The 27,199-nt window shown below is 40.7% G+C and overlaps 1 protein-coding gene across 1 annotated transcript in view; it reads left to right on the top strand.

Moving 5' to 3' along the window:
• The first annotated feature begins 1,889 nt into the window (after positions 1 to 1,889).
• The window catches only part of CYBRD1 (cytochrome b reductase 1), a 36,163-nt gene continuing 10,853 nt past the window's right edge, over positions 1,890 to 27,199 (top strand). Inside the window, exons 1-2 of the mRNA XM_065931755.1 lie at positions 1,890 to 2,136; positions 16,611 to 16,819. Of these exons, the coding sequence (XP_065787827.1) occupies positions 1,944 to 2,136; positions 16,611 to 16,819 (402 nt within the window). The 5' untranslated portion in view covers positions 1,890 to 1,943. The remainder of the gene's footprint in view (positions 2,137 to 16,610; positions 16,820 to 27,199) is intronic.

Raw genomic sequence — 27,199 nt, forward strand, 5'->3', positions numbered from 1 at the left:
TAGATACTTTTAGGGAGAAGAATAGGGACACAGTGATATTGTTGTTAAAGAAGTACTAGTTAAAGGTCAAAGAGGAAGAGAAACCGTATAAAATTAAACAGGGAATCTTTGTAGCACTCAGGAACCCAAATGATTGAAACAATAAAACCAGAAGATGCGGGATGGTTTCTGTTTATTCCTAGGCATCTACTCTCACGTTTCTCCACTCTGCTGTGTCCTGAAGACTGACCTATATGTGCTACATCATCTTTCTTCTGGGTTTCAGATTAGCTTCTGTCATTTGGGACCAGGCAGGAGACTGGAGGGGAAGAAAATAAGGCTGGAATATTCATGCCTCCTCTCATTCTTCCTCCCTGTGAGGTCCCTGCAGGCTGGCAGCATCCCTCAACTCAAGACCATGGCCCCAGTCTGGTTGCCCTTTTTACACTCTTCTTGTGTGTGTCTTTTCTGTCTTTGTCTCTCTCTGGATTTCAGTAACCCTCTCCCATTCAGGTCTGGGCACTGCAACCCCCTTGTGGTTTCCCACACCCTGCCCACAACTTTGTAAACAGCCCTGTTCATTATTAAATTGCCCAACAGGAATGATCCGTTTTCTTCCTGCCAGCACCTTGACTGCCACAGTCAGTCCCATTCTTCCCCCAACATTTACTGTGCAGCTACTCTATGTCAAGGTGTGCGTTCATTGCTCAGTCGTGTCTGACTCTTTGCGTCCCCATGGACCTTAGCCTGCCAGGCTCCTCTGTCCATGGGTTCTCCAGGCAAGAATACTGGAGTGGGTTGCCATTTCCTTCTCCAGCACACCCAGGGATCAAACCTGTGTCTCCTACATTGGCTGGCAGATTCTTTACCACTGAGCCATGGGTGAAGCCCCATACTGGAGTTAGGGGTCCTTTTTTCCCCATTTGTTTGCTGTCATTTTCTTCCTTTCTTTTTACCATCAAGGGAAAACTAGTGACAGCACTGAAGTCTGTAACCTCTAACTCTTAGACCTCAATCTTGGACCACCACCAGTGCGTGACACTCCTACTTCCTTGCCTAAAACCTGTCCTTTCCATTGAAAATCACGCCCATACACCTCCTACACATTCTAAGGGCTTTCACAATGGCAACGAGACAGTATGGTAAACAATTAATAGTCTTTGGAGATGAGCCCCAGGAGGAGCTAGAAGTGAAGGTTCCCAAATGCATTCTAGGAGACCTTGCAGTCACAGCCCTGCTTTCTTTAACAAAATGATAATTCTGTCACTTTTCTTGTCCAGTGGAGAAGGGTGAAATGAATGTTGGAAAGAGGGCAGGGAGTGAGTAAGCTCACGCCATCAAGGTGAGGCTTTAGTCCAAATACGTTTGAATAGGTGGCACTTTTAACATCCATTTTTATCACAAATGGGGAAGTCGAGGGTCCAAGAGGTGTCTGCTTTCTCTCTGTTAGGTGCACACGGCCAGTAGTCTCCTTGCTAGATGAGATCAGGTACACCCTGTCTCACAGGTTCCTCCTTAGCAGCAAAGACAACCAGTCCTTTAGGTCTGAAGCTTAGAGGCTTCGTAAGTCAAAATCACACACACAAAGCCACCCGACGGGCCCCTCTCTTCTGTTAACCGATTGTGCACACCACTGCCTAACTCAGCCTCCTCTCAGAGAAAGAAGAGACACGGGGAAAGTTAAAAGAAAGTGGTGGGTGTGGGACCTTCTGGACTCTTGCTCTCAACAACTAACCAGATCGGTTACTCGAGCTCTCGGCAAGCGCAGACGCCGACCACGAGATCCCCAGGGTGGGGCTAGTCTTCGAGCTGAGGGCCAGCTGCCCCCGCCCCGCGGCCCCGCATCCCAGGCAGGCCCGCGACAGAGCCCCTCCCCGGGGCGGAGACAGCTCCTAAAAGTCGACGCCGCGTCCCGCCGCCGGCCAGTACCCCGGGGCCGCCACCGCGCGGAGTATGGGCCGCTGATGGCCATGGAGGGCTACAGGGGCTTCTTGGCGCTGCTGGTGTCGGCGCTGCTCGTCGGCTTCCTGTCTGTGATCTTCACCCTCATCTGGGTCCTCCACTACCGAGAGGGGCTCGGCTGGGACGGGACCGCGCTCGAGTTCAACTGGCACCCGGTGCTCGTGGTCACCGGCTTCGTCTTCATCCTGGGCATCGGTACTGGCACCTCCTGGGAGGCGGCGGGGAGGAGGGCCCGGGGTTCCCGGCAGAGCTCCAGCCGATTGAGGCTGGGCGAGGGAAGGGGTGAAGGAGTAGCCGGGGCCCGGGAGCCGAGCCGGCAGCGCGGAGGGAGGTGGCTGGTCCGGCGCCCGGGGCCCGCGGGCCGGGCGGACTTGGGCGAGCGCGGGAGCCGCGGCGGTGGGGCGGGTTCGCTGGAAGACGCGTAGCTGGGTCGACCGACCCGGCTAGGTTAACTGTTTGCTGCGAGTGGCTGGGACGCTACCCCAGACTACACCAAGCTTGGGAGCAGATGGGGAGATGCAGGAGTGCGGTGCGGCCAGGCAGCCCGCGAGCCCCCCGAAAATCGCCCCCTGTGGGACCAAGCCTGCGCAGTCAGGGGCGCGGAGATCTCTTTAGGCAAGGCCTGCCGTTGAACTTGCTTTGAGGCTGCGGGTTAGGAGAGGAAGGCAATGGTGGTGGGGCGGGGGGGGGGATGGAGTGGGGGAGAACTGGCCTCTTCTTGTCTCATCACTAATTTTCTCGAAAGCCCTGAGCGAAGGGGCCCGTCTGCGGGTGGCCTCACGGGTGAGTGCAGGAAGCATCAACTCTGGTTTCACTTCTAGAGCGTTAAACTCAGTCGAGCCCAAGAAGCTGCCAGGATTCAAAACGGTGCTTCGCTGCCTCTCCGGGTTACTGGACAGTCTTGAGCCCGACTTGTTTTTTGTGACTGCAGGCTGGCGAAAGTTCCCCTGCGGGACTTCCTGTCGGACACTGGCCCGGATTGTGGGGCCAGAGATGCCCGCAGGGGGCCCGTGGCTGCCTGGCTGCGTGAGAGAGATGCTTATGCGTGGGACTTCTTTGGGGTTTGCTGCCTCGGCCTGCATTCTCTGGGATGCGGCTGGCACGGAGGGAGGGCTCAGTGGATGGTTGTTTTTTGTTTTGAGCTATAATTGACATATTCGTTTCAGGTGTATAACGTGATTATATATGGAAATACCTATTACTAATTAACATCCATCACCTCACATAGTTAGTTTTTTCCCCTTTGAGATGGGATGAGAACTAGATCTCATCTCATTTAGCGTTTAGAACATTGCTAAAGAATCCTCTTTAGCATTGTTCAGATCTACAATATATTATTACTTGTCACCACCGTTCTGCCACATGGCATCCCTTTAGAACCAGAGGGTTGTACCTCGTGACCACCTTCCCCGCCTACCTCCTCTCTCCCCATCAGTGGCAGATCTTGTCTTTCTTTAGTGCTACTCACAATGTCCTGACAGCTTTCTTTTCTTCCAGCTGCTGTCAGGCTGGAGGAACCTCTAGCTAGTGGTGCAAGCGCCATTTATTTGTAGCCACTTTCCAAAAAGTGAAGTCCAGGCCTTGGCAGACAAAGCATTTAGAAAAAGGCAGGAGTAGTGCACTGGGGTTATGTCACAGAGAAGAGAGGAGAGGAGAGGAAAGGACTGGGAAACAGAGGCCTCTCAGATGAAACCACTAGCCTTGCCTCCGAGCAGGCTGCCTTTTCTCCACCAGTGTTTAACTTTCCCCAAACAAACAAGAGAACAAAAAAGCACCGACCTCATTCCTAAAGAAAAGATTTTTGTTTCCGTTTAAAACTTGGGCAGCAGCCTTGGCCGGTGTGGCTGGGTAAGTGGCATCCTCCCGCTCTGGAAGGTAGAGGAGGCTGCTGCCAGTGTCCAGCTGTGGAGACGTCCCTGGTGTGGATGGGCATCCACCCGGGTGTGCATACCACTGGACGGCTGAGTCGTTCGTTGCGTAAGTCTCAGTTATTTTGCCACTAAACTAAAATGAGAAAAACATGCTCGAGTTCCAAAGTCACTGTTGGCAGAAGCACTATTTCCTTCCTGGTGGAGCCGTCAAGTTTGGCTGGAGCTGTCAAAACCTTCTGTTTGCTCAAAGCAGTAGAAACACTGTCTTCATCTCTTCCAACCCAGTCCTCTGAGAAGTGCCTAATACTAAGAAACTTTCCCGGGGGGGCTACAATATCTTCTCATAATTTAAGGTAATGGAAACAACACAGATGATAATACTTGTTTCTTGACTTCTAAAAAGGAGATGTCCCATCATTTATTGAGTGCCTCTGTGCACCCACTCAGGGGATTAATTCACAGATATATAGAAGCATAAACTGAGGCACGGAGCAGGTAAGTAATTTGCCCGTAGAAGTAGTATACATGTTTTCACTGGTTTTATTTTCAAGGTTCGTTTCTCTACTCTTATGACAATATGCTTATTTTCTGTAAAATATCCCTTTTAGAGAAGCAAAAAAGCTTCATCTAAAAAACACTTGGAAACTCTTTGTTCATGATAGAGTCCATTACAGTTTTCCTAAAAGAATTTATAGTTTGTCTAAACTTTGGGCTTTTAAAAGTCTGTTTATATTCACTTTGCAGCAAAAATAGAGCATGGATATTTTGGCAATTTTCATCTGCTGCCTTCATTTAAGCATAACTCCTGTATTTGTATTAGTTTTGGAATGTTTGTCCTGTTAACATAACCCATCCTGTTTATTATTTGGATTCCAGGCATGCAAAGCACTTTAATCATATGACACATTTATTATTTTTAAAATTTATTCTATTGAAGTATAGTTGACTTAAAATGTTGTGTTAATTTCTACTCTACAGCAAAATGACTCAGGAATACATATATACATTATTTTTCACATTCTTTTCCATGGTTTATCACAGGATTTGTTTGTTTTTATCACAGGATGTTGAATACAGTTCCCTGTGCTATACAGTAGGACCTTATTGTTTATCCATTCTATGTGTAATAGTTTGCATTTGCTAATCCCAAACTCCCAATCCATCCCTCCCCACCTCCTGCCCCTTGGCAACCACAAGTCTGGTCTCTATGTAGATGACACATTTAACTAACATGAATGTAAACTTTCTCATACATATAGGTACATGCATAGACCTCATGAATTCTTGCAAGTTTTGGCCCACCTGCACTTTCTCACATCCAGCAGTAGAAAGCCTCCAGTAGAATGAGGAGTAAAGAGTTGACTTTATAGACCAGGAGGGTGGGAGGGGGACACACATGTTATAGACCATCTGTGTTATAAAAGCCTTTCGTACTGTGTGTAATTGCTTCAAGGAGCAAATTTTTAGGCTTATGTTATTTCAGATCTCTAATAGTGAACGTGATGTAATTGAGTTCTGTGATACACATATGTTTAAAGATGAGAAAACTGAAAGTTGCTCAGTCATGTCCGACTCTGTGCAACCCCTATACAGCTCATGGAATTCTCCAGACCAGAATACTGGAGTGGGTAGCCTTTCCCTTCTCCAGGGGATCTTCCCAACCCAGGGATCGAACCCAGGTCTCCCACATTGCAGGCACATTCTTTACCAGCTGAGTCACAAGGGAGGCCCAAGAGATTAGAGATGAGAAAGGAAAGCCAAAGTAGAATTATTACTCTAAACATAAAATGCTTCACAAATGCAAACAGCCAACAATATTTAAAACTGTATGAGAACTGGTATATGTCCTTTGAAATACTTGTAAGAAGTAAGCTCTGAAGAAAGCAAGGGTGATACAAAAGTTACAAAATATATATCTGTGTGTGTCTTTTGGAAAATATACGTGTTCCAAAATAAAGTATAACAGACTATAGGATATTTAAAGCTGAAATAAAATTTTAAACTAGTAGGAAATCTAGCAAACATGAAGAGGAAGTTTCAAAGAGACCTTTACAAGAGCTTTGTGCTTCTCTGAAAGGAATGTTTCCCATGAAATAAGTATACTGCCAGGAAATCAGAGAAACAAAACTTGAAAAGGCCACAGAAAAGACTGAAACAAAAATGCTCTCAAAGTGGCTGCTGACCTTTTAAAAGGTTCAGCAAGGTGGAATGTGTTTTTTAGAAAAAGGCAGAAAATTCAGGTATATAAATTTAGTGAAAAGTCTCAGCAATCCTATACTCCTTAGTTTTCCATGTGTAGAACTCTTTTGACTATATAAACTGAGGGAAGAGAAATTCAATAGTGTAATGATCTCAAGTTGGTTTTGTGAGAGAATATAACTTCATTTAAGGCACATTTAAAAGACTCACAAGACGAAATTGAGTCGTTCTTAAAAGGCAAGTGCAATATCCTATTAACGTACTTATAAGTGACCAAATTCCAAGACCACTTGAATATATTCGGAAAGGCTCTCGGGGTAAAACCTGGCAGAGAGTGGAGAAAGTGCCTCGGATACCTATTCCAAAACCAGCCTTTGGGACACCGTAGATAATAAAGCCTCATAAAGAAACGGGGCTTTTTACAAAGCATGGAGACTCAATTCAAGACAACCCCAATCACATTTTTCTTTTTTGTTAAAAATAAGTACATACAGATCTCTTTGTAATGTAACTAATAAAAATGTTTCAGACATGAATATTTCACTCACTGTTGTGTCCCCAGTGTCTAGAATAACACCAAGAACTGGCATAAGGTAGGCCAATAAATAGTTGTTGAATGATGGGTCTCAGTACCATTGTTAATTGTAACAATGCAGTTTTATAGCCACTCATTTGTGGAGACAGTAATGCGTTGTTGGGTGTGTGTGTTCAGTCATGTTTGACTCTTTGAGACCCCGTGGACTGTAACCTGCCAGACTCCTCTGTTCATGGGATTTTCCAGGCAAGAATACTGGAGCAGGGTGCCATTTTCTACTCCAGGGGATCTTCCCAGCCCAGGGATCGAACCCTCGACACAGTCTTGTGTCTCCTGCGTTGGTAGGCAGGTTCTTTACCACTGCACCACCTGGGAAGTCAGGGATAGTAATAGGAGCATCTAAAGGAGGTGCTACTCCCTTCTTCTCAGTGATTCTGCTGTTTATAGCTGGTTTGGAAGCACTGATTAAGTCAGCCTCAGGGGAGAATTGGCATGATGGTATACTGGAATTGCATCTCTACTGTAAAGGCCTTGAGCTTATCGGAGTGTTACTGCCTGCACCTCCTCACTCCAGCAGTTCTCCCTTTTTCCTTGCGCATCAAGTTCCCACCCCATTGGATTATTTCCAATGTGTTATAATGTCTGTTGTCTTAAAAACAACCACACTCTTGACCCCATATTCCCCTTTCAGCTACTGCCTCAAATCTCTGCTTGCCTTATCACAGGACTTTTAGAAATATTTGTCAATACCTGCAGTCTCCAGTTCCTCTCCTATTGTCTCTTGATCCCACTCCAATCAAGCTTCCTCTCTACTGCTGCACCAAAATTGCTCTTAACATAACCAGTTGCCTCCAGATTGCTAATTCCAGCCGTCATCAATTCTCAGTTTTCATCTTGCTTGACCAAAAAGCAACATTTGGCACAACTGACCCATTATTCCTCCTTGGGGCACTTCTTCACTTGGGCTTTCAAGATACCCGACTCTCTTGGCTCTTCTCTGCTCACTGCCCACTCCTTTCAGTGTCTTTTGCTGGCTCCTCCTCATCTCCCTGATCCATTGAGGTTAACGAGCCTGAGCTTCAGTCTTCTGACCACTTCTCCTTTCCTGATCCACTCATAATCTTGGTCATCTCATCTAGTCCTGTGGCTTTAAACACCATGTATCCCCCTGAATCCTCCTATATTTATGTTCCACCTGGACCTCTCCCCTGAACTCCAGACTCAAATATCCATCTACTCAAACTCTCAACTTGTATGTCAAATAGACATGTCCAAATCTCAATTCTCCATCTTCCTCAACCCCCAAACCTCCCCTTCTATAGGCTTCCCCATCTCATTAAATGGCAACTTTATCCTTCTAGATGTATGTTCATGTCAGAACTATATAGTCATCCTTGATGCCTCTGCTTCTTCTATACTTCTCATCCAACCCATCATAAAATCATATCAATTCCAAATTCAAAATATAATATTAACCAAATTCTGACCACTGACTATCTTCTCCCTCCCTCCCTACTTCTGTTCCTCCCTTTCTTTCTTTCTTACCTTCTATTTGAATGTAAGCTCTCTTGTCTATTTTCTTCACTGCTGTATCCACGGTGGGCAGAAAATTACCTAACATGTAATTGGCATTCAATAAATATTCACTAAATTAATGAAAATTTGGCTAGTCCTTTGAACTGGGGGCCATACATACAAGGATGGCATATAAAGTGAATATGTGAAGTGGGTTGGGTGTGTAGCACCCACCAGAGTGTCTTCCTGGCTTTAACTAAACGTTCAAACACACAAATTCCTGGTCCTCACTGGACACCAGTCTATGCAGGAGGAATGTAGGACAGGAACCGGAGTTTGCTGTCAGGACAGTGACAGGTGCTCCTTAGTGGCTATCCTTGCAGCTAAATCCCTCCATCAGCTCTCCTGTCCCCAGGTGACTGTCCAGACATCAGGAGATGAGATCTCCATTGATGGGATCGGGGCTTAAGGTCTCCATGGCCCGCAGGAACCAAAATCTCTTGTAAATACTCTATGGACCTGGTTTCTAGTGCCCCTGAAAACAATACATGGTAAGTTGAACAGTGACTTCAAAAAAATATGTTCAAGTCCTAATCCCAATGACCTCTGAATGGGGCTTAACATCTTTGCAGATGTAACATTTTTATAATTGTTTTAATTTTATAACATGTGTATAATTTTGTTTTTTTTCACTTATCTTTGCTGTGCTGGGTCTTCGTTACTATGTAGGTTTTTCTCTAGTTGTGGCAAGTGGGGGTCTATGCTCTAGTTGCGGTTGGTGGGCTTCTCACTGCCGTGGCTTCTCTTCTTGCGGAGCAGGGGCTGCAGGGCCCAGGCTCAATCACTGTGGCACATGGACTTAGTTGCTCCATGGCATGTGGGATCTTCTCGGATCAGGGATCAAAGCTGTGTTCCCTGCACTGACAGGAGCTTCTTTACCACTGAGCCACCAGGGAAGCCCTTTGCAGATGTAATTAAAGATCTCAAGATTAGATCAGCCTGGGTTTAGGATGGGCCCTAAACCCAATAACTGGTGTCCTTTTAAGAGAAAAGAGAAGGAAATTTGAGGCACAGACACACAGAGGGGAAGGCCTTGTGAAAATGGAGGCAGAGATTGGAGTCATCTGTGTACAAGTCAGGAGACACCAAGAATTGCCAGCAGCTACCGGAAGCTACGAGAGAGGAATGGAATGGATTCTCAGAGCCTCCTGAAGGAACCAGTCTTGCCAGCAACTTGATCTTAGACTTCTGGCCTCCAGAATTGTGAGGGAATACATTTCTGTTGTTTGAAGTCACTCAGCTTTTGGTACTTTGTTATGGCAGCCCTAGGAAACCAATACAGGATATGACAGAGTGCACTCCAGGAAGCCCAAAGTATAGCGTTTTCTTCATCTATTTGTAGACTTTTTCATTGTTCTTCTCAGTACAGATGCAGTTTACCAATCAGTGGTCCACTTTATTATAAGCAGTGTTGCCTAATAACATTGGGAGAAGCCACTCTGTTTACTAGCACAGTTAACCAAAGTTCAGACCTTTGTGCAACAGGGTATAGATATGGGCTTTGTGTGAGGGGTGGGAACTGTAGGGAACTAGAGAGGGCCGCCTCCTGGCAAAATAGAAAGCTCTTGGCTCCAGCAGGTTGGGGCAATATGGGGATCCTCTCAGAGGTCAGAGCTTCTCATTATCCAAGAGAATCCAGATTTTTTTTAAAAAAACTGGTTCAGTCTAAAAGTAAACCAGACACAAAACCAAAGCCCCCACATCATCATGCTGATCAAACAAAATGTTTCTGTGGACCAAATCCAGTTTCTATCTGGCCTCTAGAGTTTTCTGTCTTGACTTAGTGGGCTTTTCAACTTTTCCCTTAAAAAGTAAAACAATCTTCCATTTTAAGAAAAATAGACCAGAAATCTTTGTTATAACTATTTTTTTTTCCTATAGAAACTTTCTTAAAAAGTCAAAACAGGCCTCGAAATGGTTAGACTTCAGCTGTACTTTTCTGTTTATTGATTCATTCAATTTCTTCACATATTATCCTATTTATTTAATTAGCATACATTATTTAAACATTATTTGAGTTTGTTAGAGCTGAGCTATCGTTTTCTTTTAGAAAACCTGAGCCCTAAATATTTAGAACTGTCTAGGACTTGAAGTTCAACTCCTAATTTTAGAGCTCAAATGCTTGACCAGGGTTAAACTTATCACCAGTGATATCAGAGCCAATACTATTTCTAATCTGTCATAATATTGATATGAGGCACAAGAAAATATAGCTGGTGTTTTTAACAATGCAAAATTTCTGGATATTTGTAAATGTCTAGCCAATTAATTAAATTTTTCTCTTTTCATACACTATTTGGTACCAAGAAGGGCCTTTATGAGGATTTTAGTCACTTCAAAGAGATGCTTCTAGTGCCAAGATGCTAAAACAAATCTTCCAAATTACCCAGATCACTTCTTTCATTTTGATTCTCCAGAGGTTTTTAGTTTCATGATATTCATGCTGTGAGACTGAGTACACAGGCATTTTTCAGACCTCAGATTCTCTTTGATAGTCGCTGTAGGAATCTTTTTAGGAAGTGTATTTAAAGGGGGTTCTCTGCTTGTACATTTAAACTTGAGGTCCTTTGGATTGAGTCTGGTACATTCTGGGCTACACAGGGAAATAAGTTATAAATCTTGATAGTCCTGTTTGGAACATTCTACCAAGGAGGTCAAAATAATATTTTATTCAAAGAGTTAAGAAAAGTGTGATGGGCACACCATATTTAAGCAGAATTTATAAAGGTCTTCAAATTCCAGTGTACTTCACTTTCAATAACTTGTCTTATTTTGCGGTTCACTTAAAACTTACCTAAAGCTATTAAGTGGGTCCAAGGGCAGAATACTTTTTACTGATTTGAAAGGACCATTTGGTTTTATATGAGCTAACACTTGGGTCAGCAGTTAGGTCTGACTGCCTTTCCTGGAGAAGGAAATGGCAACCCACTCTAGTATTCTTGGTCTGGAAAATCCCACGGACAAAGAAGCCTGGCAGGGTCCAGTCCATGGGGTCTCAAAGAGTCAAACACAACTGAGCATGTACACACAACACTTGGGTCAGCAGTTGAAGTTTTGATTTGTGCATTTTAAAAGAGAATCTGCTCATTTTCTGAGAAATAATATATTACTGTACTTCATTAAGATTTATCTATTCAACACATACTTACTGAATTTCTGCTATGTGCTAGGCTCTGTGAGCTCTGTGCTAAATGCTGGGATCTGACCGTGACCTAGACAGATGTGCTCCTATCTTCGTGAATCACAAGATTTAAACACAGAAGAACTGGAGTCAAATTGTTTTCTATGTATGGGGACATCTCTCTCCCTCCAAGTGCTCTTCTCCCCACGTTCACTTTGACAAATTCTACATTTGCATTGTCTGCTATAAGACAGATTTGTGTGTGTGGATAGTTTTGTAATGGTATACGGATGGAAAGCTGGTGTCAAACCAGAGATTACATCTTGGAGAATATGTATTTCACATATCCCTGAGTTGATTATGCTGCTTAGGAACTGAGAAAATTTCTAATAAGTAAATACGATTCAAGTTACTGTGTTTCCCTCGTCATTGTTGAAAGAATAATTGTACACAGGTCTCCTTCCTCCCTCCCTTCTTGCCTTCCTTCCTTCCCTCCTTCCTTCTCAAGTTTATCACAACAGCGTGTTCCACCATCAGCCAGCCTGGATGGGAGGGGTGTTTGGGGGAGAATGGATACATGTATCTGTACCACTGAGTCCCTTCATTGTTCACCTGAAGCTACCACAGCATTGTTAATCAGCTATATGCCAATACAAAATAAAAAGTTTAAAGTAAAAAAAAATTTTAAACGTATTTTTCACATACATGTGTTCGTGTTTCCCCTCATTTTCTTGCCCCAAATGGTTTTGCCATCTCGGGCCTGTAACAGAAAACCCTTGTTTCAGTCACAAGTAGCTGTTTGATAGCGTTTCCCCTCCTCATGGGCTTCTGAGACCTTTTTCTTCCTTCTCACTGAACCTCAGGAATGGTGTCTAGGTAAGTGCCAAGCCAGAGAAGCAAGAAATATTTGAATTCCACTCTACAGGCACTTTTTACTGCTGTTGAGAAAAGCTTCTTGTTGAAGAAATGTGGTCGATTTGTTAAGGTTGCCCTTTCTCCTGAAGTCCACCGCATTTGGGTTATTTATGCCTTTTTAAAGGCACGTAAACACATTATGCAAATGCATCACTTTGGAGTTATCCTCCATTTATCCAGAGAGTATTTGAAACTTAGTCAGCTACCCTGCAGAATTTCTCTATCACCAGGACAGGTGCTGAGAACTCCGTGCCTCCCTCCTGTGAGAGAGCCACTGAGGTTTCCACAAGCTTCCTACTTAGAAGGTGAGACTAATTGCCTATTAGGTTTGCAGGCTTACAGAAATTTTATTCATGAACTATTTCAACCATACAGAAAATAATATAACAGACCCCCGTGTACTCACCATCCATATTTAACAGATGTTAAAAGAGTTTTGCCATCCTAAAAATTTATCAACTAGAACTTAAAGCTGGTAGGAATAACAGTGCAGGCTGATGAGAGGAGAGGTTGGAGGCAGGCACCCTAGCCTGGGTAAGAAACTACAAGAGGAGATAGAAAATTCTAAAACTAGACTCAAGGACTAGAGAAAACAAAAACATAATTGTCTGGGCCCTTGGATCAGAGGTAGTACCTCTCCTGCTTCATAGTAATAGGACAGCATGTTTTACTGATAACCCCAAACCATCAATAAAAGATGAGATTATACTCCACTCACGCTATTGCTAGAGAAGGGAAGCCAGTGGGCAGCCAACTTGAAAAACATTGGAGTGAATGTGAAAAGTTTAAAAATCAAGTTTTGACACTCAAAGAGGGTAGACTTTCAGTTTTGTGAAAATTTGACACATTTTTCTGGGGTTCTTGTGTTGAGTGAAAGTTCTTTACTGGGAACATAGTTGTCTTTGAATTTTGGACATTTTTAAGGTGTTTTTTTGCTTAAGAACCACATACATGCAGAAAAGTACCTAAATCATAAGGGATGTGTTTTCATTGCATGAGCACACTCATGCTCGCATCATGAAACAACATTCCAGGCACCCCAGAATCCCCCCAGTAACCTTTGAACTCTCCTCAGCCTTGATAACTATTCCTGATTTCTAACACCTGAGCTTAGTTTTGATTTTGGGAATTTGGGGTATAATATGACCCAGATTAGGGAGGAAAAGCTGTCGTGATTCATGGCTCATAATTTGCTTTTCAGGGAAACATCCTGAGTATTTCCTTTATGCATGTGGATGCATCCATTCAAGTTCTGCAATCTAAGAGTCCTTCCCCCTGGGTGGTACCTGGAGGTTATGATGATGGTGACGATGATGATGGTGATAACAATAATATTAATTTAAAAATACATTGATATTGAGCAAACCACTTCACCTCTCTGTACCTCCACTTCCTCCTCTGTGTAGTGGTAATAATCACTATGCCTTCCTCACAGAGTTGAGTTGATCATTATAATGTAGACAAGTAAAGCCCTTAGTATGATGCCTACTACCTTGCAAGGGCTCTGGGTTTTGTGTGTGTTTCTGTGTGTGTGTGTCTGTGTGCCCTCATATTTCTGCCCTCAAAGACATTGAAGTAGGGATGAGAAAGGATGTTGAACTAGCTTTTATTTTTTAAATTTCATTTATTTTTTTTAGCCCTGCCATACAGCTTGTGGGATCTCAGTTAATCTTGGCCACAACAGTGAAAGCCTGGAAATCCTAACCACTAGGCAACCAGGGAACTTCCCGAACTAGCTTTTAAAAGCATACCTTTTGGGAATTCCCTGGTGGACCAGTGGCCAGGACTTGGTGCTTTCACTGTCAGGCCTGAGTTTAATCCCTGGTTGAGTGACTTCCCTGGTAGCTCAGACAGTAAAGCATCTGCCTACAATGCGGGAGACCCGGGTTCAATCCCTGCGTTGGGAAGATCTCCTGAAAAAGGAAATGGCAGCCCACTTCAGTATTCTTGCCTGGAAAATCCCATGGATGGAGGAGCCTGTTAGACTATAGTCAGTCCATGGGGTCGCAAAGAGTCGGACATGACTGAACGATTTCACTTTCACTTTGGGGAACTAGGATCCTGGAAGCTACAGGGCAAACATATAAGGTGTTGTATTAAATGGTTTGAAAAGATTTATTGACTATAGAAATTATTACCTGCAAAGTTTCTATGTCCTCAAGGAAATATTGATATAATCAATCAACATTTATAAGATAGCCATATATGCACTAAAATGAGTAAGTAGTCAACCTTCAGAATTTGGATTAGATAAAAGGAATACTGTCATAACTGTGATGCCTGCCTCTCAAGTGTTAGACTGGAACCAAAGAATAGGAAGATTGACATCTTGTGCTGAAAGCTTTAAAGTGGCTGAATTCACATCTATTAATATCTTTGTAGGTTTTTTGTGTTTCTGTCTGAAAATGGACAAGATAATCTTTTACGTTTTATGATCCAATTAAGTTTCTTGTCCTCAAAATATAAATGTCTTTGAAGGGAAAAGGCAGCAGCTCCTGCTTCTACTTCTTTTCTGGAATTAAGAAATTTATGTGACCCATTGCTAATATAATAGAACCCATTTTCCAAGAGAGTATTCTTTAAACTTTTTCAACTTGCCATACATTTCCAGATATTTAAATTTTCCCTGAAATCAGCATAAGGAGTGGGATGAGGGTAGGTTGGGGCAGGATATTGTCTTCCGAACAAAATTAATTGCATGCTGGATAGGGTGGCCATATAATCTATTGATTAAGCCAGGACACTAAGAAAAAGTTTTTCAGGAATCTTTTTGCTGAAGTTTACTCTACATGCAGAAAAGCATATGTATAAATGTATAGCTTAATGCATCTTCCCTCAGTGATTGATTATCTGTGTAACCAGCACCTAGGTTGAAAATCAGATTATTAGCAGGAACCCAGAAATCGCTCATGCATTCCTTTCCAGTTGCTATACCCCTTCTTCACAAGGGCAACCATTATAGTGACTTTTCTATTTTTTTAGTCTTTTATTTATTTATTTATTTTTTTAAAGTATCTGGCAATTAATTAATTAGGTTTTGGCCACCTGGGTCTTAGTTCCCTGACCAGGAATCAAACCTATGTCCCTTGCATTGGAAGCATGGAGTCTTAACCACTGGATTGCCAAGGAAGTTCCTGTCTTGATTTTTCTTATTGCAAAGATGAGTGTTGCCTATTTTTATATTTCATATCAATTGAATCATACAGTGTATATTTGCTTACGTCTAGTTTCTTGGCATTGACATTATAGATTGATCCATATCATTGGGTGAAGTTCTAGTTTTAGATCATTCATGCCATGGTATGAATATATCACAATTTATTTTTTCAGTCTCTTAATGATGAACATTTGGGAATTTCCCAGGTTTTGGCCACAACAAATAGTGCTATAATACTACTCTTAATACTTGTCTTTTGGTGAACATATGTATATGTTTCTTTGGGGCGTATGCCCAGGAGTAGAATTAATAAATCATAATGGCTCAGTGGTAAGAATCCACCTGTCAATGCAGGAGACATGGGTTTGATTCCTGGGTTGGGAAGATTCCCTGGAGAAAGAAATGGCAACGTACTCCAGTATTGTTGCCTGGAAAATCCTATGGACAGGGGAGCCTGGTGGGCTACCATCCTTGGGGTTGCAAAAGAGTTAGACATGACTTAACAACCAAATAACAGCAAAAGGTACATGTAAATTTAGCTTAAGTAGATATTGCTAGTTTTCCACAGTGTTTGTTCTCATTTAAACTCTTAGCAGCAGAGCATGAGAGTTCTTGTTGTTTCATAGCCTCTCCACTACTCAGTGTTTCCCGTGTTTAGCCATTCAGACATGTGATAGAGGTACTCTCCTTTCTCTGTTGACCAATGAAGTTGATATCTTTATTATGTTTACTAGTCACTTGGATATACTCTTTTATGAAATACCTAGATATACTCTTTCGTCTATTTAAATCTTTGCGCTTATTTTTTTCTATTCTTTAGCCTGTCTTTTTCTTGTCAAATTAAGGTACTTATATGAAAAAAACCAGACCCTAAGATTAAGAATTTAGTTTTGAACACGTTGAGTTTGAGATATTTGAGAGGCATCTATGTGGAGATGTCAAGAAGCCATTGGAATTATGTAGCTCTGGAGTTCAGAAGAAAGTTCTGGGCTGGAGATGAGAATTTTGGAGTCCCAACCATGGAGGTAGCATTTTAGTGAGAGACTGAATGAGATCACCCACAGAGAGAGGAAAAAATCCTAAGACTGAGCCTGAGAGGCATCAAGGTTCATTTGTAAGTTGGGAGTAAAGAAGACGCCAGCAAAGAGCTCAAGAAGGAACCACTGAGAGGCAGGGAAGAGAAGAGAAGCAGAAAAGGGTTTCAGAGAAGGGAGTGTTCACTGTTTCAAAATGTTCATCACGTGTTGGTTAAAAGAACAGCAACACTACATTCTGTCCCCTTTTTTCTCTCTTCAGCCATCATTGTATACAGACTGCCATGGACCTGGAAATGCAGCAAACTCCTGATGAAATCCATCCATGCGGGGCTAAACACTGTTGCTGCCATTCTTGCAATTATTTCTCTGGTGGCTGTTTTTGATTTCCACAATGCCAAGAAGATCCCCAATATGTACAGTCTGCACAGCTGGGTTGGACTGACAGCTGTCATTCTCTACATCTTACAGGTCAGTATCTCAGTGTACTTCTAAACAAGATAAAGCAGTTCAGATACTCTTGATGTTTCTGTTCATTCATAGTTTCTCGGAAATCATTTCATTTCCACTAGTCATCATTCAGTTTGTTTCCATTGTAAGTATTTTCCCTTGAGGGGGCACCAGAATGCAGAATTCAGTTATGAGCATGATAGTGAGGTTTTAAATATGGACATATGTACGTTGAGAAAGTGCCATCTCTTCCTTTCTAGGCTGCCATCATTTGCACTTTAAATTCCATGTGCTGGATGAACTAGCACAGGCAAGAGCTCTATATTTCTTTCCCACATTCCCTGTCATTTCTATTTTCTAACTTTATGAGTAAAGAGATGAATTTTTACATCTTTGTTAGATTTTGAAGGCTCAGTGATTGTTTTATTTTCATTTCACTTATTAAATGTCTTTATTTATTAAAAACACATACTCTTGAGAGCACTATTTTTAAACATGTTAATGGAGTGAGATAGGAATTTGGCTGTTCAAGGTCACAAAAGTAAAGGTTAATTTTTAAAGTTTTTGGTGTTAACCATTTTGTTGAAAAATCTTTGTAAACTATGTCAATTCATTTCCCTTCCTTAGTACATATATCCAACTCCTGATTGGGACATCATTGTGAACTTACTTTCCTATGGATATAGGAGATGAAAAGGAAGTGAGTTTGTAAAATAACTGAAGCAATTTGCATACATGCACATTTATTTTATTCTACTTGTTTTAAAGAACCAGCTTTTCATTTTATCTATAATTTCTTCTATTTTTCTTTTAAAATTTATGGTTCTGATAGGCTAAATCATGCCCCTTCCCAAAGATGTCTACAACTTAATCCTTGCAAGCTGTGAATACATTATGCTACACTTTAAATTCTAGTTGATTATTTTTCTTTTCACTTTCTGTATCTTCTAAATATACATGCATTTCTTGTATAACAATAAAAAGCTTTTAAAGTGAAAACAAAGTTTCTTATACTAGATCCTTTAAGCTGGAATTTCTGAAAACCAATTTTATGCTGTGCTCTGTACCTTAATATGTAAGATTAAGAAATATATAGGAATTAGCAAAAAAAGAGAATATTTATTCTAAAGTTTATGGGCCTTAGATAAAATGGTTCTCAGAGGAATATAGGCTTAAATGTGTTTGTTTATTGGAAAGAAAAACTTAAAATATATAAATGAAGTATTCACTTAAGAAAATTAAAGATTGATTATATCTCAGTAAAATAAGAAGGGAAAAAAGAAAATAAAAAAGAACAGCAAAATATGCAAGGAATAGTAAAGACCCCCTCCCTCCCATCCAAAAAAAATCTGTGAACAATTATATTATTTTCTGTTGTGGCCATAACAATTTACTGCAAACATGGGGGCTTAAAACAACACAAATATATTACCTCACAGTTTCTGTACATCAGAAATCCATGTTGGCTTGGCTGGTTTCTCTGTTCAGGGTCTCACAAGGCCAAAATCAAGGTGTTAGCTGGCCTGGGCTTTTATAGAAAGACTCTAGGGTAGAATCAACTTGCAAAATAGTCCAGGTTGTTGACAGAGTCTAGTTCCTTGTGCTTGTGAGCCTGCGGCCCCAGTCTCTCACTGGCTATTAGCTCAGGGTTGTCCTTAGCTTCTCACTCTGTGCCTTGCACATGGCCCCCCTCCATCTCACTGGCTTGGAATCTCTCTGACTTCTCCCTCTTTCTCCTCTTCATCTCTTCTTCCTCCAGGCAAAGTTCTCTGCTTTTGAAAGGGTTTATGTGATTAGATTGGGATGCCCATATCATCCAGGGTTTTCCCCCAATCAAAAGAATCCATAACCTTCATTACATCAGGAAAGTGTCTTTTGCCTTGTAGCATAATGTATTCACAGCTTGCAGGGATTAAGTTGTAGACATCTTTGGGATGGGGAATGTGATTTAGCCTATCAGAACAATAAATTTTTAAAAAATAGAAGAAATTATAGCTAAAATGAAAAGCTGGTTCTTTAAAACAAGTAGAATAAATGTGCATGCATGCAAGTTGCTTCAGCTGTGTCCAACTCTTCACGACTATGGACTGTAGCCCACCAGGCTTCTCTGTCCATCGCGTTCTCCAGGCAGGAATACTGGAGTGGGTTGCCATGTCCTCCTCCAGGGGATCTTCCCAACCCAGGGATTGAACCCATATCTCCTATGTCTACTGCATTGGTAAGTGTGTTCTTTACTACTAGCACCACCTGGGAAGCCCAGGATAAAAACAGATAAACCACTGCAAATCTGACTGAGAAAAAGCATAACATACACATCGTTCAGAATTTTAAAAATATAATCACAGATACAAATAATATTTTAAAATTAGGACAGTTTATTAAATTTTAATAATATGGTAATATTCTTAAAAATCTTAAAGAAAAAAATGGTTATATTCTTGCCAAGTATAAACTAACAATTTGACCCAAAAGGAATTAGAAAACCTAAGCAGACCAATAACATAAGCAGTTGGTAAGGTCATTTGAAATCTGTCATTAAAAAAGACATTAGTCCCATATTGTTTTATACTTTGACCTACAAGGAACTAATACTTTAAGCTGATCTAGTACACTGGGAGAAAACAAGCTCCTCTTAGATGTGGTCCCATTGCATACTGCATACTTCATATCTAAGGAGGCAGCTTTAATAATAAACACCTTTACCAACATCTAACAGCAAACATAAGCTTAAACTCTGAAATACTGAAGACATTTCCATTAAATAAATAAAACACTGATGTTTGCAACCTTTGTATTCAATTTCATTTTAGAGGTTTAAGCTAATGTACAGCTAATGAAAAAAATACATATAAATAATAGAAAATTTGTGACTTTTTTTCCTGTTTGCAGATCACATGAATATCTAGAAATCCAAGAGATGACTAAATTATGAAAGAATTTGGAAAGGTATCTGGATAAAAGACAGCCAACAGAATCCAATGACTTTTCCTTGTACTAGAAATAACCACTTAGAACAGGAAGTAGAATCCTATAAATCTTACAGTGCAGTACTATAAAATTTTACTGAAAAACAGAAAATATGGTATGAAGAGAGGAATACCATGCTACTGAGAGAGGAAAATAATATAGAAACATTCTTCCCTCTTCAACTGTATTTTTATTTAATTTTAAACTCAATGGGAGTTTTAAACTTTATGCAAAAGAATAAGTACCCAAGGATAACCAAGGAAATTTTGAAGAAGTGGAGGTAGACCTGCTTTATTTAAAACAAGGTATTCCCACAAGAATAAACAAAATATATTCATGGCAAGAGCACAGAGGACAGACAGTATATATAATAATTCTTTTTCTATGACATTATAGTATTTTAATTTACCAGGGAAAGAATGATTATTTAATCAATGTTACCATCATAACTGGCTGTCCATTTGAAGGAAACCAAACAAAAAGACTATGTACATTACACAAAAGAAAAAAAAAGATTCCAGATACAATAGATTAAAGATATGGATATAAAAAAATCCAAAATCAGACAAAAGAGAAAAAGAAAATTACAAAGCATGTAATCTGTATAATACTGAGGTGAAGTGAAGTGAAGTGAAGTTGCTCAGTCGTGTCCGACTCTTTCCGACCCCGTGGATTGTAGCCTACCAGGCTCCTCCATCCATGGGGTTCTCCAGGCAAGAATACTGGAGTGGGTTGCCATTTCCTTCTCCAAGGGATCTTCCCGACCCAGGGATCGAACCTGGGTCTCCCACATTGGAGGCAGATGCTTTAACCTCTGAGCTACCAGGGAAGCCCCATAAGGTTGACAAGAAATCTAGAAACCATGAAGGAAAAGAAAGACATATATGACTACATAATTTTTTTTAAATTATTTTCATCTCTTAGTATCTTTGGGGGATTGGTTCCAGGACCCTCTCAGATACCAAATTCCAAAGATGTCCAAGCTTCTTATATAAATTGGTGTGGTATTTGCACATAGGGCTTCCCTGGTGGCTCAGATGGTGAAGAATCAGCCTGCAATGAGGGAGATCTGGGTTCAGTCCCTAGGTTGGGAAGATCCCTTGCAGGAGGGCATGGCAACCCACTCCAGTATTCTTGCCTGGAGAATCCCTGTGGACAGAGGAGCCTGGCAGGCTACAGTCCATGGGGTGCAGAGTTGGACTTGACTGAGTGACTAAGCACACATTTGCATATAACCTATATGCATCCTCCCATATACTTTAAATCGTCTGTAGATTACTTACAATACCTAATACAGTGTAAATGCTAGGTGAATACAATGTAAATCCTGTATAAATAGTTCCTGGTCTATGGCAAATTCAAGTTTTGCTTTTCGGAACTTTCTGCAGTTAATTTTTCTGAACATTTTTTAAAATCTGTGGTTGGTGGAATTTATAGATTCTGAACCTGGGGCTGTAGAGGACTGACTGTATATGTGACAAAAGATAATAAAGTCGGCAGGAACTGCACAAGGAGACATGGGGCATAATCCTGTCATGTGTTAAGGGTTAATGTGTTTAATATACAAAATAACTCCTAAAAATTAATAATTAAAAAGTCAACCTAATAGAACTATGAACAAAAGATTTGAACGGACAGTTCAGATAAGAAAGAATTAAGTCACCAATGAGCACATGAGAAAATGTCCAACCTCACTAAGAAATTAGGGAAATGTAAGTTAAAGTAACAATAAAATATCATTTTCCCCCCATGAAATAGAACAATAATGATATCCATTGCTGGCATAGAGGTGAGGTAAGGGTACTCCTACACTGCTCATGGAAAAGTGAATTGCCACCAAATTAGGGAAGTAGTTTGTTAATATGTATTATTTTCTAATATATATATATATATATACTTACTCTTATACAACATTGTAACATATACACTTGCTCTTTAACCTAGCAGTCCCACATTTGGGGAGAGCAGAAGTAAAACGCTGTCACAAAAGGAACTCTAAAAAGGATTTTTAGTGCAGCAGCGCCTGCAGGAAATGGGAAGCAAACTAAATGACCATCAATAAGAACTTGTGGTAAATTTGTTGAATATGACACAGCTATTACAAAGAACGTAGTTCTGTCTACTGTGTGGTACGTGTGCATGCTCAATTGTATCTCTTTGTGACCCTATGGACTATATAGCCTGGCAGACTCTCTCTGTCCATGGGATTCTCCAGGCAAGAATTCAAGAGTGGGTTGCCGTTTCCTTCTCCAGGGGATCTTCCTGACCCTAGGATTGAACCCAGCATCTCTTGCATCTCCTGCATTGGCAGGCAGATTCTTTACCAGTGAACTCCCTACGAAGCCCCTATGTCTACTGAGTAGAATTATATGTTCTTCAGTGTGAAAAATTACTGAAGAATAATGTGTATAGTAAAGTGTTATTTGAGAAGGGGGGAGGAAAGAAAGAAAGGGAAAAAAAGCATTTATGTGTAGATGGGTAAAGAAAGTTATGGGAGAATATACCAGAATACCATTGTGGAGTTGTTTGTTGGGGAATTATTTGTTCTGGGGGAGGATATTAAATTTTTAAATGCATCTTGTTTTTCTTGCTTGAATTGTGACTCTTTTGTCTTAAATATAAGTAAATGACATGTCACAAAAGATCACATATACACAATTTTCAAAACTAAATAAGCAAGCAGTGTCCCCTCAAGTCAGGTTGTGAATATTCATATCACGTGTGGTAACTTCTGGTTGTTTGTTTTGAAACCAGATGAACCATTTCCTTCCTATTCCTTTTCTGAGAAAGATGACTACATTCCAACTTTATTCAGTTATTGCATCCAAGCTGTTTTTAAGTTACTTGCATTGCTTCCCTGAAGAAGTGACAGAAGTGATCACCCAGATGTTCTCAGGAAGAAATTGAACAAAAGAATATTTCCTTTCACCATGGAAAGAAATCAATTCTAAGCTTGCTTTCTTCACTTTTGGTAGGAGCTAACCCTCTTTCCCAGGCTTCCCTGGTGGTTCAGGTGGTAAAGCGTCTGTCTGCAATGCAGGAGACCTGGGTTCAATCCCTGGGGTTGGGAAGACCCCCTGAAGAAGGAAATGGCAGCCGACTCCAGTACCCTTGCCTGGAAAATCCCATGGATGGAGGAGCCTGGTAGGCTGCAGTCCATGGGGTCGCAAAGAGTCAGACACGACTGAGCGACTTCACTTTCAAGCCTCTTTCTTATTAAGATTTACAAAGATTCCTCCCTATTCTTAGTTGTAAAAATTCATGAACCATGGAAACATGCTTTGACAGAGATGTGCCTCTGTCAGATTAAGTTAGAAGTAAAAAGGGGAAGCATTTCTCCGTGAATCAGGACGCAGGCTCCGTCAGTGGGGGTTCTTGGAGCTGCCACGTGTAGGTGGAGAACAGGAAGTCCCACCCTCTTGGGGCAGCTGCAGCAGTCTGCCTGCTGCTCGCTTGCCCAGCCGCCAACTGTTGTGCACTTCAGTTGCAAATGTAATTGTGTGCAGGCCATCCATCCGAGTTTGTGAGGTCAGTCTGCATTCTTCCCAAGACCAACTCAAGAAACAAACCTACCAGAGAGTAGGAAGAACATGGGAGAGATTGTCAAGAGATTACCTTAGCGATCTTGGACTTTGATTTAACCACTTTATAAAGTCAGGATTTACCGGCCCAAGAAGCCAGGGTACAGGCTGTTTCAACAAATGAAAGGAGGAAAGAAAGGGGACTAGCAACAAAGCAATACAACCAAAACAAGCTGAAAAGTCTTCACGCTTCCTGTGTTTGTCTCTGAATTGCAAAGCATTTCAAGTTGTAGGCATTTTTTTCTACTTGTGACATCTAGCCTCTGGGGGATTTAAAAAACAAGCTTGTGTGTGTAGAAGTTATGAATCATAATAAAATTAACTCTCATAATTCCACTATCCACCTTAATTTAGAAAACATAGAACTCCTCCTCCCCCAAACTAGATCCCACATCTTTCTAAATATCCCAACTCCTGCAGGTAACCATTCTCCAGAAGTTTTTTCTCATTCCTGTTTTTCTTTGTAATTTTACCACATGCTGTAAATTCCCAAACAATATGTTGTTTAGTTTGTATTTTTTACTTTTTAAAAAACAGTATCATAAGTATTCGATTACAATTTTTTTCATTCTGTCGATTCAACTATATTGTTTCCTCTAGCTGTAGTTTAATCATTCCTACTTTTGTATTCTGCTGCATAAATAGGCCACACATTTACTTATCTATTCTCCTGCTATCACACATTTAGACAGTTTTGAGTTGTTTTCTATTTCTGACAGTGCCGAATTGAACATTCACATACACATCTCTTGGCCCCCATATGCAAAGGTTTCTCTGGTGGTATTCTTACAATAGCAGTTGTATACTCAGTCTAAAATAGTGTCAACTTGTTTTCCAAAGTGTTTCCAATTATGTTCCTGTCAGGCAGCAAATAAGAGTTCACATATGGCACATTGTTGCCAACATGCATCCTCTTCAAACTTTTTAAATATTGCCAAACTGGTGGATATAAAATGATGTCTTGTGATTTTCTTATTTCACTGATTACTCATGGTTCACCTCTAAAAAAAAATACCTGTTCATGTCTTTTGTGCATTTAAACAATGAGTTTGTTTTCCTTTTTCTTAAAGACTTGTAGGTATTCTGTGTCAGATTCTTTTTCATTTGTATGTATTATATATATATCTTCAAACATTGAGACTTGTATTTTCTCTTTTCTTAGCATTTTTTGACGAATAGAAATTCTTAATTTTAATGAAACAAATTGATCATCTTTTCCTTTAAGGTCATCATTTTTTGTTTTGTTTTGATGACTTGTTTATGAAATCCTTCTGTACCCTGACGTCACAACAAACCAGTTCTCAGGTTCTACTCCAGACCTCCTAGATCAGAAACTCAGGATGGACAGTGGAGGAGGGGGAAGGTGGGTGGGCCCAGCAATAGGTGCTTTCATTGTCCCTGCAAGTGACTCAGATACACAATAATATCTGAGAACAGTTGGTTGAAGAGAAAAACCTATGAATAGCCAAGAGGTTACATTACAATAATATTATTGGAAATATTAATTTCTTTTATGTTTTCTATTAAGAGTATTAAAGTTTTGTCTTTGATATGAAGTACTTAATTCATCTAGAATTAACTTAGTTCATGATGAGATATTGTTATCTAACTTCATTTTTTCTCCATATTGATAAACTCTTTCCCCAGCACCATTTATTTAACTATCCCTATCTTTGCCATTTATCTGCACTGCCAGTTTTGTTTCTTTTTCTCTGTATCCAAGCCAGTGGAATTGAAGAGTGTAGAAGTATTAAAGTATATTTTTGTTGTCGTTTGGTCATTAAGTTGTGTCCAACTCTTTTGTGACCCTATGGACTGTAGTCCATGGGATTTTTCAGGTAAGAATACTGGCGTGGATTTCCATTTCCTTCTTCAGGGGATCTTCCTGACCCAGGGATCAAACTCACACTTCCTGCATTGGCAGGCAGATTCTTTACAACTGAGCCGCCAGGGAAGCCTGTTAAGGACACAGAAGTATATAGAATTATTTACAGGGTATAAAATAGAGGTAGAGATAAGAATCTTTGAACTGTTCTTTTTTTGAAGAGGATACTTCTAACATTTCACTATTCAGTACAGATGCTTCACATTTTCTTTTATTCCAGTTTGTGAATTGGTTTTGTTTTTCTTTTGAAATCATGAAAGTGAAAGTCGCTCAGTCATGTCTGAGTCTTGGCGACCCCATGGACTACACAGTCTATGGAATTCTCCAGGCCAGAATGCTGGAGTGGGTACCGGATCACTTCTCCAGGGCATCTTCCCAACCCAGGGACTGAGTCTCCCACATTGCAGGCAGATTCTTTATAATCTGAGTCACCAGGGAAGACCTGAAATCATAAATGAATGTAGAATTTTATTGTATATCTTTTGTGTATGTTGAGATGTGACTTCAGTTTTTCCTCTTTAATCTGTTAATATAGTCAATTACATCAGTGGACCTTCTAATATTAAACTTGGGTAAATTGAAAACATTTTTAATAGTTTCAAGATTCTCCTTTGCTCTCTGAAGTATTCAGGTTCTTATCTCTTTATTGTTTAATCTGTATACTAACTAGGCTTCTCATAAATGTCACATCACAACTTTTTTTTTCTTTTTTCATTTATTTTTATTAGTTGGAGGCTAATTACTTTACAGTATTGTAGTGGTTTTTGCCATACAGTGACATGAATCAGCCATGGATTTACATGTCTTCCCCATCCCGATCCCTCCTCCCACCTCCCTCCCCATCCCATCCCTCTGGGTCTTCCCAGTGCACCAGCCCTGAGCACTTGTCTCATGCATTCAACCTGGGCTGGTGATCTGTTTCACACTTGATAGTATACTTGTTTCAATGCTATTCTCTCAGAACATCCCACCCTCGCCTTCTCCCACAGAGTCCAAAAGTCTGTTCTGTACATATGTGTCTCTTATTCTGTTTTGCATATAGGGTTATCGATACCATCTTTTTAAATTCCATATATATGCGTTAGTATACTATATTGGTGTTTATCTTTCTGGCTTACTTCACTCTGTATAATAGACTCCAGTTTCATCCATCTCATTAGAACTTATTCAAATGAATTCTTTTTAATGGCTGAGTAATATTCCATTGTGTACATGTACCATAGCTTCCTTATCCATTCGTCTGCTGATGGGCATCTAGATTGCTTCCATGTTCTGGCTATTATAAACAGTGCTGCGATGAACATTGGGGTCCATGTGTCTCTTTCAGATCTGGTTTCCTTGGTGTGTATGCCCAGGAGTGGGATCGCTGGGTCATATGGCAGTTCTATTTCCAGTTTTTAAGGAATCTCCACACTGTTCTCCATAGTGGCTGTACTAGTTTGCATTCCCACCCACAGTGTAAGAGGGTTCCCTTTTCTCCACACCCTCTCCAGCAACATCACAACTTTATAACTTTTTTGTTTAGCAGGAGAAAATGTGGTCCCTGACTTTTTCCTTGCTTACATCCAAAGAGCTGGTAGTATTTATAAACACAGGACTTGGAATCCAGAAGACTTCAGTTTGAATCAGTTTCATTCATTTGTAATTTGTGACCTTTGGACTTGTTATTGAGCTTTTCTGGGCTTAGTTTGCTCACTTAGAAATTAAGACTTTCATATATCCTTTACAACATCATAGGAACCAAGGACGAATAATGCATCGAAAGGCTCAGCCTCGGGCTTAGCATACTAGAATGACCCAAGTCAAGTCTTGTTAAAGTGAAAGCCTTGTGGTAGGCTCCTTTACAACCTGAAGATGACATTTTTCATTTCAGCTATAGATCATTAACAACTTCATGGTTGAGAATATCATTTAATGTCATTGAAATTTTATTCATGACTTACCCATGGAAATATATTTTTTCCATAT

Source organism: Muntiacus reevesi, chromosome 3 (genome assembly GCF_963930625.1).
Source record: "Muntiacus reevesi chromosome 3, mMunRee1.1, whole genome shotgun sequence".
Lineage (NCBI taxonomy): Eukaryota > Metazoa > Chordata > Mammalia > Artiodactyla > Cervidae > Muntiacus > Muntiacus reevesi.